General features: G+C 36.0%; 2 protein-coding genes across 3 annotated transcripts; both read right to left on the bottom strand.

Moving 5' to 3' along the window:
- Positions 1-2,656: 2,656 nt before the first annotated feature.
- LOC142611690 (uncharacterized) lies at positions 2,657-10,892 on the bottom strand. 2 transcript variants are annotated; one of them, XM_075783792.1, is made up of 11 exons: positions 10,732-10,892; positions 10,381-10,623; positions 10,178-10,273; positions 8,999-9,096; positions 8,765-8,893; positions 7,793-7,913; positions 6,536-6,620; positions 6,305-6,414; positions 5,000-5,151; positions 3,614-3,710; positions 2,657-3,218 (listed from the first exon to the last, which is right to left on the bottom strand). In XM_075783792.1, exons 1-11 carry the CDS (start codon positions 10,810-10,812, stop codon positions 2,919-2,921), a joined length of 1,512 nt encoding a protein of 503 aa, XP_075639907.1. In that variant the 5' UTR covers positions 10,813-10,892; the 3' UTR covers positions 2,657-2,918. The 2 variants fall into 2 exon arrangements, with proteins under 2 accessions (XP_075639907.1, XP_075639908.1); XM_075783793.1 differs by having other exon boundaries at positions 8,999-9,087; positions 10,732-10,891.
- A 625-nt stretch (positions 10,893-11,517) lies between these two features.
- On the bottom strand, positions 11,518-15,891 carry LOC142614153 (putative beta-D-xylosidase 6). Its single transcript, XM_075786699.1, has 6 exons — positions 14,963-15,891; positions 14,067-14,233; positions 13,863-13,960; positions 12,905-13,255; positions 12,411-12,824; positions 11,518-12,322 (listed from the first exon to the last, which is right to left on the bottom strand). The coding sequence occupies exons 1-6, from the start codon at positions 15,704-15,706 to the stop codon at positions 11,724-11,726; spliced, it is 2,373 nt and encodes a 790-aa protein (XP_075642814.1). The 5' UTR covers positions 15,707-15,891; the 3' UTR covers positions 11,518-11,723.
- Between the last annotated feature and the right edge of the window lie 215 nt (positions 15,892-16,106).

Genomic DNA, 16,106 nt, shown 5'->3' with positions numbered 1-16,106 from the left:
ATGTGTCCAAAACCTTGACATCTGAAGCACTTTGGTCCAGAGGGAATAGTATACTAACCGCAATCCTTAGCATCCTTCTTCCCTCTGTCTTGACTTTTGAATTGAGAAGAACTGGATTGCTTACGGTCCTTGTCAAAACCTTTCACATTGGCATTCTTCATGAACTTCTTGAACTGCTTAGTGATGTAGGACTTTATCTTGGACTCTTTATCATTTGAAGACTCATCAGTCTCATTACTTTTGGCCTTCAGTGCCATATTCTTACTTTTGGTTCCATTCCTAAGTCTAGTCAAAATCAATTCATAGGTTTGCAAGTTGCCAATCAGTTCTATCAAATATCCTTTGATTCTTCAATTGCTGTTATCTTGGCGTGAAATCTCTCAGGGAGAGATTTAAGCACCTTTCTCACAATCTTGGGCTCGGGAATATGATCACCAAGATTGAATGTTGAGTTCATTATGACCTTCAGCTTGGCATAGAACTCATCAAACGTCTCATCCTCCTCCATCTTTATCTCCTCAAAGCTAGTCTTGAACCTTTGGAGTTTTGAATCCTTGACAGCCTTAGTCCCTTCATAGGTTGTCTGAAGGATGGTCCATGTTTCCTTTGCAATTTTAGTTGAGAATATTTTCTTAAACTTCTCATTAGTCACCGCACTGAATAGGGCATTCAATGCTCTACTGTTGAAGTTTGCCGCTTTGATCTTGGCCTCATCCCAATCAGTCGGCGCTTCCTTTGGCTTCACCCAGCCAATTTTCACAGCTTGCTAGACCTTCTCATCTAAATACTGCAAGAAAGCTCTCATGCGTACTTTCCTGTATGCATAGTTAGTGCCATCAAATAAATGAGGTATAATAAGAGGCTGTTCTCTATCCATGACAAACAAGAGTCAATGGATCACACAGCAAATATTAAAACCTAATCAGAGTGTGCCCGCTCTAATACCACTTGTTGGGTTAAAATGAATTGACCCCTTGCAAATTAATTAATTACCCAAGTTAATTAATTAGATCAAATTACATCCAATAGCGTGGTAGTACAAACAAATCACCAATTATACTAAATGCAACGGAAATTAAATTTGACATAGGTAATTTGTTTATAAATGGGAAAAACCACCAAAACAAAACCCTATCAAGTGAATTTAAGGTCACCACTCTCAAGAATCCACTATTATCAATCACAAGCAGTTACAAGTGTAAGGAATCTTACCAAACCCTTTGGTCTATCTCAAAATACCAACCTACAATTGAACCTTTACCCCAATACTCAATTGAACTTATATTGTACTGACAATCTTTCCATTCAATGCACAAATCCCAGTACGTGACTAGCTCCAGCAACTTGAAGAGTTGTTAGCTGCAAAGTTCTTTAGTTCATCAATGATTAAGATCAGGAAGCCCATTGGTCACAAAACCTTTGGCATAAAGACGCAGTAGTTTCTACAGAGAAAATGATGAACTAGGCACTATCTGCTTGCATTCTCTGGTGCAATGGCCTTTTAAAATAAGTCTTATATATGTCTAGGGTTGTGAGAAAAGAAACCCTATACAAACATTTCAGCATGAACCTAAAATTAGATCTAGAATTTCTGATTTCGTAAGTCTCGACAAAAACAGCTTGTGTCAAGCTTCTGTCAAGTTTGAACATTAAATCTCAATAGAATGTATTCTATCGAGATTTCTGTCGAATTTTAATGAACAGCTCTTCTTCACTTGTTTTTTGGTCGGATCTTCATGGCTTTAACACTTGACTTGAACAATGTGTTTCTTGAAATCTTAAACTCATCCTAAATCTACCAAATTACAAGTAAAATGCATTTTGTCAAAAAAATTAGTCAATTGCATAAAATGTCCCTAACACATTCATAGAACATTACAATTTATTCAAGAGTTTATGCTAGGAAAATACAACTAATCTTAGATAATATAATTTAGTAATTGATACATGAGCATGCAGTAAAACATGTCCATGAGTATCAGATCTTGAGCATGTATTATGTGATTTTATCTTTAGTATGACTTCTGTTTCACGAAGTACGAGCTAATTATTGGCTAACTGAAATTGGCAGATAAAATCAGTCTTCATTTCCATGAAAATTGACGTCTTACTCTTTTCTTAAGAATAAGATCAAACCTGCAATTGGTTTTAAGTTTTAACTTTTAGCCCCTTCCCTTTATATCCCCCTCCCTGCTTCCTACTCCCCCTTGGTCAGAGAGAGAGAGAGAGAGAGAGAGAGAGCGAGAGATTTATACATTGGTTGGATGAGTGCTTAGCTTGTTTCTCTGATTGAATTCAAATGCCTGGTCGCATTGCATTCAAACACTCTGTATAACTTATTAGTTGCTTTAATTTTTTAAGCCTTATTTACAGTTTTGTTTTTTAAAAACTCGTATCTTATTTACGGTTTTTTAAAACCTCGGTATTTTTTTTTAGAGTTATATTATAACAGTGTTTTTATGAATTTTTATAAAGGAAAAATAAGTTGAATAAAATATGCCATCTCAGCAAGCAATGTCTAATTGCACCGGAGTTAGAAAAAAAAAAATCAGTAATCTGTGCTTAGCTTTGATACTTTGTGAACTTCGTTTGGTGCTCTTTTTTTATGAGAGGTGGGCATGTAATTCAAATTGTCCTATTTGCAGTGGACAAAAAATAAATAATCCAATAAAGATAGAATCAGGACAAAGAAATGATCAGAAGTCAAATGAATCAACGCTTTCCACTCCACTCCACTCCACTTTTTCCAATTAGTACTTTACAAAAAAAATCCAAATTTTTTTTATAGGTACATATAACACTCAAAATTGATCCCACAAAGGTAAAATAATTAATGGGGGGAAAAATCTAATTGATTTGTAGGACTGCAAAAACCAACACCATTGGATATTGAAACCGAGGCTTCACTTGATGAACAACTATGTTTTTGATCCCCTAACAACATAGAGCCCTAACCCCACTACGATAGAGAGAAGCAGGAAGAGAATAGCACCCACGATGTTGAGATTGTTGGACTTGGTAGATTTTTTCCCACTTTCCTCTTTTGTGTCAATTCCATTTTTTTCCAAGGGAGAGCAAGATGCTGAATTGAAGGGGATTGCCACATCCCAGAAGGGCTTGGTGACAAGCGATGGGGCTTCTTTTTCCAGTTCCAAGATTGTTGAGGCATCACTTGGAGCTTCCATGGACATCAACTCAACACAGTGATCTTTTAGAACCTAGGGGAGCATGTAAAGCAGGGGTCAAAATAACTAAGATAATGCAATTCTCTGGGGCAGTGAGGAGTGACTCAATTATAACAAATATATTCAATAAGGGCACGGTCCATTTTGAAAGAACATATCAATTTTTTAGATCATCATATCATATATATCAACAATAAAATCTGTTATGCCAGATATGCATGATTAAGAGCTGAACCCTATTATGGTATTTCGCACACATCAAGCTCGTTGTAAGGACGTTCATTATGCAGGATTGTCCAGACCACACACATGCAATATGCATATCCAAATACTCTTTTAAGTAATCTAAGCTTTTTTTTTTTCTTTTCTTTCTCATTGCAAGAAACCACATAACTAAATATTTTACACATCAAGTCAGATGTACGAACCTCGAGAGTCTCAGATGGCTGTAGGTAGTCACATATGTATGTGCCTGCCAACCACGGAACAAATACTCTTCGAGGAAATGACAGACGGCATTCTTTTCTGTTTGCAAATGTATAACAACAGATATCATCAGTGTTCAAATTATGTTCCAGTGAACATGGGGAAAAAAAGTTATCAATGAAGAATGATGCATTAAACATAATGATTCAGCTTTGAAACTTTGGTTTCACAAGAGATTGATTAAACTGCTAAAAGCAAACTGATGTTGAGCAAAGGAAGGATGCATTAAACATAATGATTCAACTTTGAAGCTTTGGTTTCACAAGAGATTGACTAATCCACTAAAAGCAAACTGATGTTGAGCAAAGGAAGGATTTGCAATGAAAATCTAATGGTGACAATGAAAAAAGTATTGCTGAACATAATTAGACCCCTTAAATGGCTCAATCTAAATTAATTCCACCTCCAACACCAAGTTCATAAATCGTTTTAAACCTTAGCTGATAGCACACAGTACAGGCATTCACCACAAATGCTTTTAAATGCTATGTACCTATGCAAGTGTGACTATGCATTTATAATGGTCAGAAAGATGGAACCATTATTGCAACTACATAGGTAGCGGAAAAACCATATATCAGAAGGTACTACAGTCAAACTAGACATAATGACCTTATGGAGCCATTTCCCTACTTGTAATCAAACACAACTTGCCACCTATCTACAACGGGCATGCAGTATGCATGACTGATTTTGGCACAAAATACCAAAACCTCATTTAAACATCTAAGGCACCAGAATCTAGGTCCAAGAGTCTATAAAAGAGTGACGACTTCCAAACCTTGAGAAGAATTTCAGTAAATAATGATGACATATGAAAAGAAAAAACACATGCCATATTAGAATCAAGGAAGTTCCTTGAAATCAATGGCATGTCACAAGGATCTCGTAAATTTAGTCTGTGCGCAGATTAGGTTTTCTTCCCAAAACTGGTAAGTTACACAGACCAGTCTCAAACCCATGACCTCACCCTCACTCTTACAAGAAAAGGAGGTGTCACTTGTACTAGAGCTAATTGGCTTATTGAGCACTTAGTCATTCTAGTTTAAGTGTGAAAAGATGATGAAATAACCATACTGACCCAGTATTTCACTCAAAAAGTATATAATACCTAGGTGTTGCAATATGATGACATGAGACGTGATTCATAACCACATTAATATCAAATATGGACCATGGTGGATGCATGTTATTGATCAAAAAGCCTCTCAAACATTGATTGAAATGATAGCAATACACAAATTGATATAAAATAATGAACATTAATTTTTTTAGCCATACTATCCTCGTAAACGAAACAAATACATAGGAATATACATCCAACACACCTTAATAATTGCAGGACGAGTTGGGGAACAGGTTTATCAGTCGATATCCCATCACTTGCTTCCTGACTAACATCTTCTGTCTGACCCATATCTCCATATGCCTCATCACAGATGATATCTAATCTACTTTGCAGACTACTGATGATATCCCTCTATACACAGAAAAGGAACCGAAGAATACACAGGACAATGAGCTACAACTATAGGTTGTTCATAAGAGTAAGACTAGCAAGGACTATTTCACAGGAAAAAGAAAAAAGCAAAGAACAAACAACAATTTAAGCATTAACATTTCATGGACAATTCAAAAGCAGCTGATAAAAAGCAATCTAAGTGGCAACCAAATGAGATGGAAAGATGAAGAATAAGGGGGGGTGGGGGGGAGTATAGAAGCTTTAATTATACTCTATGTGATACTTATCCATTTCTTCTTAGTGATCAGTAACCTTTTGTCTTTTTTAATAAATACAGCCAACATATGCAAGCATTCTACATCAAAAGTAGATCAATTGAATATCATAGTTAGACAACTGTAATCCAGTGCATCAAGGAAACAAAGACTAAATAGCTAGAGAAAACCCTGTCTGAAATCTCAGGCACATGCAAAAGTGACACTTGATCAGTGGCATACATCATTTATCATATTCATCTAGTTCTTAAGCACTTGGTCCTCCCAAAAAAAAAAAAATAGTTGCACTAGATTTCCACTTCTACATCCTTTTTGTTTTATCCATAAAATAATTTCAAGTACATACTTTTTTGGGGGGCAAGTTCTCAAGCACATACTTCTGAATATAAAATTCGAAAGGATTACCTTCAATGCATTAGGCTTGTGCCTTGCCTTATGGGGGTAAAATGCCAAGCATAATGTTTCTCAACTTGAAAAAAAGTGACACGGTCAAGCAAACAGTAATAACATGCTACACTTTCTAAGATGTCAAGAAGTATCAGTCAACAGTCAATACAATAAATGCTCTTGTAATCTTGCTTCCAAAAATAATGATAAATCAAGCATTTCCAAAGAAATCTCAATGTCTAGGCCCAAAAAAAAAATCATAACACTTTTCAAAGCTGTTGAGGTGACATACTGTTATTTATGTACACTAAAAACGGTGTTAGTGGTGGACTCATGTGAAAGTGGTGTTAAACCAATTACAACTTACTATCTCAACAAGTTGTGAAAAAAGTTGTGAATTTTTCTGTCTCTAGCATTACTCAAGAAATTTACATGACCCTTTAATACTAAAGCAAGAACAAATTTTCATTGTAAAACAAATAAGTAAGCCTGAACTGATTTTTGAATACCTTTATATCGGCCACAGCTTGTGAAATTGGTTCCTTTGAATTCAAGTATGCAAAAGAACAGACAGATCCCTTGAAAAGAAGAACACCAAGAACATCTTTTCGGCTGCATGCTTTACATCATATAAACAAATAGTTCAGTGTAAGGAGATATAATGAAAATGATGGAAATCACAAAGAATAACCTACTTAACAGTTGAAAAAAAAAAAGAAAAGGAAAAAGTGCCAGCACACCTTCTGCATATGTATCTTTCATGAATGGTAGAAGCAATTCAACTTCATGCACACCATCTGATGTGCTTGGTTCATCACTAACAACCTAGAAATGAAATTGGAACACCCCCCCACCAAAAAAAGACGTAAAAAATATGATATTAGAAGAATCCACTGACAAAGTGAGCTTAGAGAGCCATGATGTAATAATAATTATAAATAAAATAAAAATAAAAACCCACTACAAGATTCAATAAATCTCACATTCTAAATTACTGGAAGAATGGTCAGCCATTATTTTAATTATATCAAGTCATGGCCTCCCAAGGACGATAAAACAAGTGGAAACTGCTACTAATCACATGTATGCTTGTCAGTTTAAATTTATGTATTTTGTTTTGCTTTCTACGAAATAAGTGGTTACTACAACATAACAATGAGATTTGGCTCAAATGGCACCTCTCCTCCTTATAAGAGCAAGGTGGAGGGTGAAGTCATGGGTTCAAGACCCACCATGTGTATTTACCAATTGAAAAAATAAACACTTAGTGTGAAGCCTTATCTTCATTGAATCTTCATTGCACAAGAAAAAAACTGCTGAGATTTGCATCTCAAGCAATCAATTTTGAGTCATGGAAGGAAAAATTGTTTAAATCTTCTAAGCAGCACCCTTGAGACTTAATAGAGAGGAAATTAAATCTTTCATCATGGTTAAGATACTAAACAATAATCATGTAACTGGATTCTCCCTTTGAGGCAGTTGAATTGACACTAGAATCAAGTGTAAGGCCATTAAGAATGTAAGATACAAATAGGTTTAGAAAACCACCAGAGCACTGCCCTATGCAACAAGGGGTGCATCCTGATGTTGCATGGTAGCTGCACTGATGCAGCATAGCGTATGTCAAACTTGATCTTCTCTTGGAAAATGGATAATCCTGATTTAGTATCTTCTTGAGTCATCATATATTTGTATCATATGTTAATGCAAATTATATTCTAGTTTCTTTTCTTTCCTTTTGAAGCAAAAAGGATTTGTTGCTATACTATATAAATTTTTTTACACCTGACTTGACTTTATGCATGAACTATCAATAAATATATCAACTTACAACACAGTATTGAAAATTTTGATGAGAGAACTATTGCAGCTATATGAGAATATTGGTAATCCGTTGTACGAACAAACATCCACAGTAAGTGTGTATAAATGGATGGATAAATAGACAGACAGATAATAAAGAAAGTGAAAACATGGTATCTTGTAGTCTGTCTTACCAAATTACCATCAATAACTGCCCTTGCATCTTTTAGCTCTTTAGCATGATGAGAAATTCCCTGACGAAGAACGTCACTTAATGTTTGAATGTTTGATGCACTCTCTTGACATATGGGCAATCTGGGAAAAGACAGCTTCACCCATGAGAGATTACTTAGTAAAACATATTTAGGAGTAGCTACTTCCATGACTGACATCAAGAACTTTTAGAATAACTACCAAGTACCAAAATATCAGTAGACAATTTACAGCCAGAATATAATGTGTGATGGTATGATTGCCTGATATTCTACACCAAGAGGTTCACAGAGACGCCTAATGGTCCATTTGGATTGAGGGAGAGGAAGGGGGAGTAGAGTAGAATTGGCCCAAAAGTAGCCTATTTTCAAACAACTCTACTCTACTCCCCTTCGCTCCCCCTCCCTCCCCCCTTAATCCAAACAGGCCCTATGCAGTTGGCATAGCTTACATGCAGAAAGAACCTGGTGCAACTTCAACATTGACCTCAAATAGGACTTACAGCCAACTTGATTGATCATTTTTTAGAGGTTGGTGGATGATAAAATGATCAAGACGGATTCTTATAACACCTTAGTTAGATAATGTCAATTTTTTTGGGACATTTACCAGTTCATGCTTGATTTACAATATCAATGACTTTTGTTTCCTTATCATTCTCCTTATAAAGATGAAATTACGGCTCAAATTTTGGATATACTAGCATCTTTACACTAATTCGTGTTGAGGAAAATGATCTCCATCAAATACCACCTCCCAAAAAAAAAATTTATAGAGAGAAAGGTGTGAGATTTTTTACTTGACATAATGTAACAAACTAAATATATATGAATTTCCAAACAGAAAACATCAATTTAATTGTCACAAGAAATGAAAGAAAGTATTAAAAATTAAACAAGAAAATTTATCAATCAATAATTAAGAAAATGATTGATAACTGATGCAAATGTTACCTAAGGTTAAAATTGTAGTTGCACTTGAAGGTCTGAAGGGAAGTTATGACCCTTCCCATCTTGAAATCACATGGTCGCAGGCTACTTGATGTAATATTTGAAGTCCATGTGCAATTTCGACACGTCCACCTACACAAACAAACTCTGTTGTCAGCATGATAATCACATAATAAATTCACTAAGATGTTAAAATTGAGAAGAGAGAAGATATATTAAGTTAGATAAGTCATATACCTCATTGGACTGTAACAAATGTGAATGAGCAGTCTTTCCTCCCGATCATTCTCCAACAGGGGTGCTGCTTCTGCAACTCCCTTTACAGTCTGCAAGAGCTATTTCATTATTTGAAATTAACACAAACACATTGCTCTGGACTGAACTTCATGGTGAATGTAAAAGTTTTATTAAACATTTCAAAATATTAAGTGTGTTTGACAAAAATTAAAAAGCCAGCTTATTTTATTATTTAGCTTATTTTTACTACTACTCATAGGCCCCACTACACTTTTTGGTACTATTCATAGGTCTCACTGCATTATTTCAGCTAAATTTTATCTTTATCTACAGTACTTTCGGTAAAAAAAATTTAGTTTCAGCAATGACTCTTATGTATTGTGTTGTTTTAGCTTCAGGAATATGACATATATTATATCAAAATTTTGTATTAGACATAAATTAGCAGCAGTTTCAAAATTTTCAGGAACCAAATTAGTAAAATAAGATTCCCACATGACAAATTTTCAAAATGAAAAATCCTACATTACAATAATCTCAATTTCTAATATCTTCCTTGTTCCTACTCTTTTATCAGTAGCAATCAATCCCCGACGAGAAGTCAGCATCCATACAGCATGATATAAGTATCTTATTTATATTATATCACAAATCTCAGCTGAAATCCTGGTTGAATCCACTCGCACGTGGAATTTTACCCATTGTAACTCTATTATTCCAAACCCCACTTTGTTTTTTGGCTTGATTTGTTGTAATTTTAATGATTCTACGTGTTCATCATCTTGAACATGAAGTAACCTTCTCTTTCAACATAAACTAAAATCCTACATTACAATAATCCCAATTTCTAATATCTTCCTAGTTCCTACTCTTTTATCAGTAGAGCAATCAATCCCCGACGCGAAGTCAGCATCCATACGGCATGATCTAAGTATCTTGTTTATATTATATCTCAATTCTCAGCTGAAATCCTGGTTAAATCCACTCGCACGTGGAATTTTACCCATTGTAACTCTATTATTCCAAACCCCAATATGTTTTTCGGCTTGATTTGTTGTAATTTTTAACGATTCTATGTGTTCATCATCTTGAACATGAAGTAACTTTCTCTTTCAACATAAACTAAATAAAAACACGCACACACATCAAAATTGAATAAGGAAAAACAAAAGAATTTACCTGACAAAGCGTTATGGTTGAATTTTTGAAAACAGTATCGCTAACCCATATATAGATACCAATAACTTTCATGCCCCCAACTAACATTCTAGCCACCTGAGAATCCATAACCAAAGCTCAAAAAATTAGTATTAAATTTAACGAAATCGTATATACAACAATGACAATAATAATTTGAAATGTAAAAAAAAAAAAAAAAAAACCTGACGAGCGTGTTCGGCGACCCAATCGTTATCGATGAACAAAGAGGAGGAAGAAGAAGAAGAAGAAGAAGAATCTGCTGAGGCCTGAGATTTGGATTTGGGTCCCTTTTTCTTGTCGTCTTTGGCGGTAGTCTCGACGAGCGAACACGCGGGCTCTCTGGCATCGTTTGGTGGAGTTGGGATCAAATCGAAGACGAAACCTCGGTCTAGTGGCGAGCTCAGCTTGCCTATTACCAGACCCACCTGCAACAAAACCCTAAATTCAGATTTTCAACCATTTTTCTTGCATACATACATACATACATGCACACATTGATTCATCGTAGAGAGAGAGAGAGAGAGTGTGTATGCCTGAACGGGGAGTCGCGATTGGATGAGACGATCTTCGATCAATTTGAGTTGGGTTTCTTCTCCAACCACCGCTTTCACCATTTTCGATTTTCTCTTGTGGGCTCTCTGTACCAGTGTCTATGACTATACTATAAAGGGAGCTCTTGAAGAAGCCGTTGAAGCATTAAGCTCATTTTTACGGTTATGGTTTTTTTCTTTTTTCTTTTTTGGCCCTTTATTTTTAATTAAATTACACTTTTAACTCAGTTTTCAGTTTTGGATTGTCCATTGTCCGCATTTTTATTAGAGTCCGTTTGGTTGGAGTGAAAACTGGAGCTATAGAAAATTGTGATTACAATCCTTTTGAGAGTTTTCATTACATTTCATCTGATTTGATTCCATTTCAAAATGGTCATTCTATCAATCTTTGTAATTGAAGAGCTGTTTAACTGTCAATAAAAATCATTATTTTTCTTATTTTTTTATCACCCTTCTTTCTTTATTAAATAGCTCGATAAGTCAAGGACATGAACGGAATGATCATGTTAAAAATGTAATCAAACTTAATTGACTAAAATGAAAAATCTAAAACTTTAATGGACTGAGTTTGTGGTGAGGTTCCAACTTTGAATCATGCTAAATAACTCTATGTCATTCCTTTCCTTCTTGAATTAATATTATTTAGCAGTTATATGAGAGAGAACTTCCTAAGTCCTTAGCATTCACGGATCAAGGTATACTTTTCATCTTGAGAAATTTTTGTAGAAACATGAGAAAGGTATAGCTTTGAAATTATTGCTCTTAGGATTACACTTCCCTTACCCTGCTTGTCAACAACCAAATAGATGTACACGGAAAACTAAACCAAAGAAAGCTGAAAGCAATTAGGTCCATTTCACTATTAATTTTATACATTGATAAGTAAAAGCATGTCCTGATCACAAGCCGTGTCTTCAGCCAATTAGGTGGTGAGTCAGGTGAACCAGTACCAAAAAAAAGCCTCTAAGTCCATTTTACAATTCAATGGATATAGAATGCTCCAACCCTTCCAACATAAGAAGATGATTTCCCAAGGGTAGTATCTTTACTCCATCATCATTCACAATGCTAAAATGCTTGCATGGGTCAATTCCAATGTTTACTTGAATAGCGTTCAAAGATTCTGTATGTACACGGGTAAATTCAATCAAAGTTTTCCGTGGGGCTCCTCTAATTGAAGTGGATGCTCGGCCAAATAACATTATCACGTGGCTCGCATCCATATCCGCATGGTTGAACACTGAAATCTGCACTTCAAATTTTAAGAGATTGCAAGATGCTATCTCATTGACATCAATATAATCAATCCCATCTAATGTCTTGTGAGTAGTTAATTTACGTAGACCAGACTTGCTAGTAGTATTCGATACCGTTATATTGTCTGGCACTGATATAAATTTATATGTAATATTGGAATATGTCAACCCATATCCAAATTCATATACCACCTCTCCAGTATAGAACCTATAAGTTCGTCCTGGATAGCCTCGCGAAGGGTCAGGCCGCAAGCTCATGTCATTCATGGGCACACTGATAAATGAGTCAGGATACCAAGTAATTGGCAAACGTCCACCTGTTTCTCTCAAACATTGTCCAATAAGTTTCCTTATGACAAAAAGTAAGTGAATGTTCAACATTAAGACTTGATTCAAGATACAAACCTGGATTAAACTCTCCAAAGATAATTTCTGCTACCGCTTGCCCACCAGCCTCGCCTGGGTATCCTATCCAGAGGATGCTTCCAATTTGTGGGTTTACTTTGGCAAAGGATACATCAATTGGTCCACCACCAAGTAGGATCAAAATAATAGGCCTTTCACTTGCAGAAGACACTGCAGAGATGAGATCCATCTGTTTACCCGGCAAGAGAAGGCTTGTCCTGTCACGTCCTTCATCTTCTTGGGAAAGATCAAGCCCAGCAACCACAACTACTGCATCAGCTTCCCTGGAAATTTGAATGGCTTCTGCAAACCCATCACTGGAATTACATCGTGTGCCACCACAACCACTAGCATAGGTTGCTTTGATGTAAGGTTGTAGTCCCTCAAAAAGGCTAATTGGATTGCATGGTACACCTACACATTAAGGAACCTTAACTACTTTAAACTTACAAGCCATAAAAAGTAACAGACAAGCAATCCTTCCTGAGAGAAACCTGTGTAGTCACCACCCAGTTGACTGGAATCATTTGCTGAAGGCCCAATAATGGCCAGGGAGGTGATAGTCGTTCGCTTTAATGGCAGCAAATTCTTATCATTCTTTAAAAGCACAATTCCCTGCCTTGCTGCATCTATTGCCAATTTCTTGTGTTCCAGAGTACATACATCTTCCCTTCCCAATTTTCCAAAGTGTCCCCTACTAGGGTCTCCATTGAAAAGGCCAAGAAGAAGTTGGACTGAAAACAAATTTGAAAGAGCTCGGTTTATGTCCTCCTCCTGAATCTGTCCTTGCTCAAGTGCCAACTGGGTATACCGCGATAAATATGTACCGCAATTTATGTCCATTCCTGGTTCAATCAAGCTTTTCTCATAAACTTTACAAGGTGTAACACTTATTGCAGCGTATTAGAAGTTGTTGGTTTAAAGATTGCATTATTGCAAGAACAAAAAATGCACTGATTTCAGGGGCTAAAATTCCATGGCTAAGTTTTTGTGATGGAGGCTCACATGAGGTGATTGCCTCTATCAATAAGGCTAAAACCTCATTGAGTATCTCTTACATTAACCAACCTACTGATCTTCAAATTCTTTGCAACTATATGATCAAGTCTATTATCTCATTTTATGCTAATTTATTTTTCCACCCCCTTAAAAAGAATGATATCTCAAGGTCTCAGTTCTTTTAAATCATATAACTAACTTTAACATCTTCGAGTGCAAAATAGTTTAAATTTGATCTACAAACCTTATGCATGCATGTAATATATTTAAAATGTTCTCAACCATTCATTTGAATCAATATAATACTTAAAAATGAAGATATTTGGAGTTGTAAGTCATGTTTATGCCTGTTAAATTTGATCAATGACACAGCATCAAACCACAAATGCATGCACATTGCACATTCTTTTTTCCTATTAATTAAGTACTCAACTCAGGCAACAACAACCTTACCTGCTTTAATAACATCAGCAACTGCATCTTCAGGAGCCTTTGCATATTTATGATCTTCATAAATTACAGCAACTGCATCACAGTCTGACGTAATGTATCTGCATTTTCCTTCAAAAAGTTTGTTACAAACAAGTAAACAACACTTATATTATCAATTCATCAAGATAGAAACTTTCAATCCAAGCTTGCCACATTAGTACATACCCTTTGAAGCCCCAATCCCTTCGAGCTCTCTGCAGGAGATCAAGATCTGCACATGAAGGCACTCCGTTGACTCGATTATATGAGCACATCAAACAAGTAGCTCCGCCTTCTTCAATGCAGCTCTGAAATGGAGGCTGGTAAGTATCCTCCATATCCTGCTTGGAGACCTGGTAAAACAGCAAAAGCCACCACAGAATAAAGAAAAAGGAAACCAAATTGTGCTCTCCATTTCATCAACACAATATTCCTTTCAGAGTACTTAATCACTTAAATTTCTGTTTAAACCAAATTCAACATCAAGAAAAATTGCGGCCATGACGGCATAGTAGGGCTGTATGCCATCTATCTAAACCAACTAATCACTATATATCCTGATTAGTGATTATTCTTCCCCAGGAAGGACACCAAAATATGACAATAGAAAATGTAAAACAAGCTTATTTTCACCTCAAAAGAAAGTTTACAGCTTTTTTAAGTATCACATTTTTCAAGGTACGGTTGTATAAAGCAATAAACAAAATAACCTAATTAAGATAAGCTCATCCAAACTTACACTAAACAAGAGTTCAATTGTCAAAAATACACATAACTCACAAGTCACAATTTTGTGCTACAAGCCCAAACTGTCTTTGGGTTTTCGAAGAAAATGTACTGCTTTTTAAAGTCTTACATTTTTCAAGCCACAATTGTACTCTCACACAATAAACAAAATAACCTAATTAAGATAAGCTCATCTAAATTCACACTAAACAAGACTTTTATTGTTAAATACAAAGAACTCACAAGTCACAATTTTTTCCTGCAAGCCCAAACTGACTTGGGTTTTTGAGTTTTTCCAACAACAATCCCAATGAAATACAAAAATAAAAAAACATAAGAGTGAGACACTTCCTTACCATTGCGTTAAAGCTAAAACTACGGAAATCCCCCCAATTCTCCAAATCATAAGCAGTATAATGCTTGCAACAAGCAGAAACCATGAAGCCACCATCCCCACCAACCAAATCCTCACCCTGCAACCCCTTTACATACTCAACAGCATAAGCACTTGCCACCATAGGATCCTCACCCGAGGTCTCTTGCCCTCTCCCCCACCTGGGGTCCCTGAATATATTTATATTGGGTGCCCAAAAAGTCAACCCAGATTGACCCTCATTGTACATGGCCCTGCCTTCAAACCCAATAGCCCGCCCAACCAAAAACCACAAACTTTTATTAAAAGAAGCTGTGGTGAGCAAAACCTGAGGGAATGAAGTGGCAGCTCTTATTGGGCCACTGAAAGACACACCAGGGCCATTTGAAGCTATGCCATGGAGGGACTCAGACCACCACTCATAAGCAGATAAGCCGAGTCTGGGTATAGCAGAGGCGTTATTGGATAGGAGTTGGATCTTTTCATGGAGGGTCAAGAGGGAGACGAGGGATTGAGCTCTGGTTTTGATGGGAAGGGAAGTGTTGCAGAAAGGGTAAGAGTGGTGTGGTGGGGCACAGGAGAAGCTTGGGTTTGATTTGAAGGGGTGTGATGATGGAGCTGTGGAGGTGATTGGGAAGAGTGACTTTGGCTTGAAGATGATGAGGAGCTTGAGGAAGATCAGAGTGACAATAATTGCATTCCAATTCCAAGGCCATTTTTGGACCATTGTGCAACTACTGAAACTTGTTTAGATTGAGCTTGGAACTGAGTTTTCGAGCTGGGTTTACTTTTAATGAAGATTCTGGCTTTCCTGATTTTCTTTGACTTTGTACGAGATTGGATTCTTGCAGATACGAGGTTTGGAGTTTGAACTCTGAACCGAGGACTAGTACAGGCTGTTACTTTGGGAATAGAAATCCCTTTATATATATATATATATATATATATATATATATATATATATATATATATTTTTTTTTTTTTTTTTTTTTTTTTTTTTTTTTTTTGAAATGCAGAACACAGACTTTTAACTCTCATTTCAGTCTTCTATATTTATATTCTTTCATTTCAATTCTCTTCAATTCAGTCTTCCATTAAAATTTTATACATTCTTGCCATTAATTTAA

The sequence above is a fragment of the Castanea sativa genome, chromosome 10 (genome assembly GCF_040712315.1).
Source record: "Castanea sativa cultivar Marrone di Chiusa Pesio chromosome 10, ASM4071231v1".
Classification (NCBI taxonomy): domain Eukaryota; kingdom Viridiplantae; phylum Streptophyta; class Magnoliopsida; order Fagales; family Fagaceae; genus Castanea; species Castanea sativa.
Note: the sequence above shows the minus strand (reverse complement) of the source record. Positions and strands in the feature narration are given on the sequence as shown.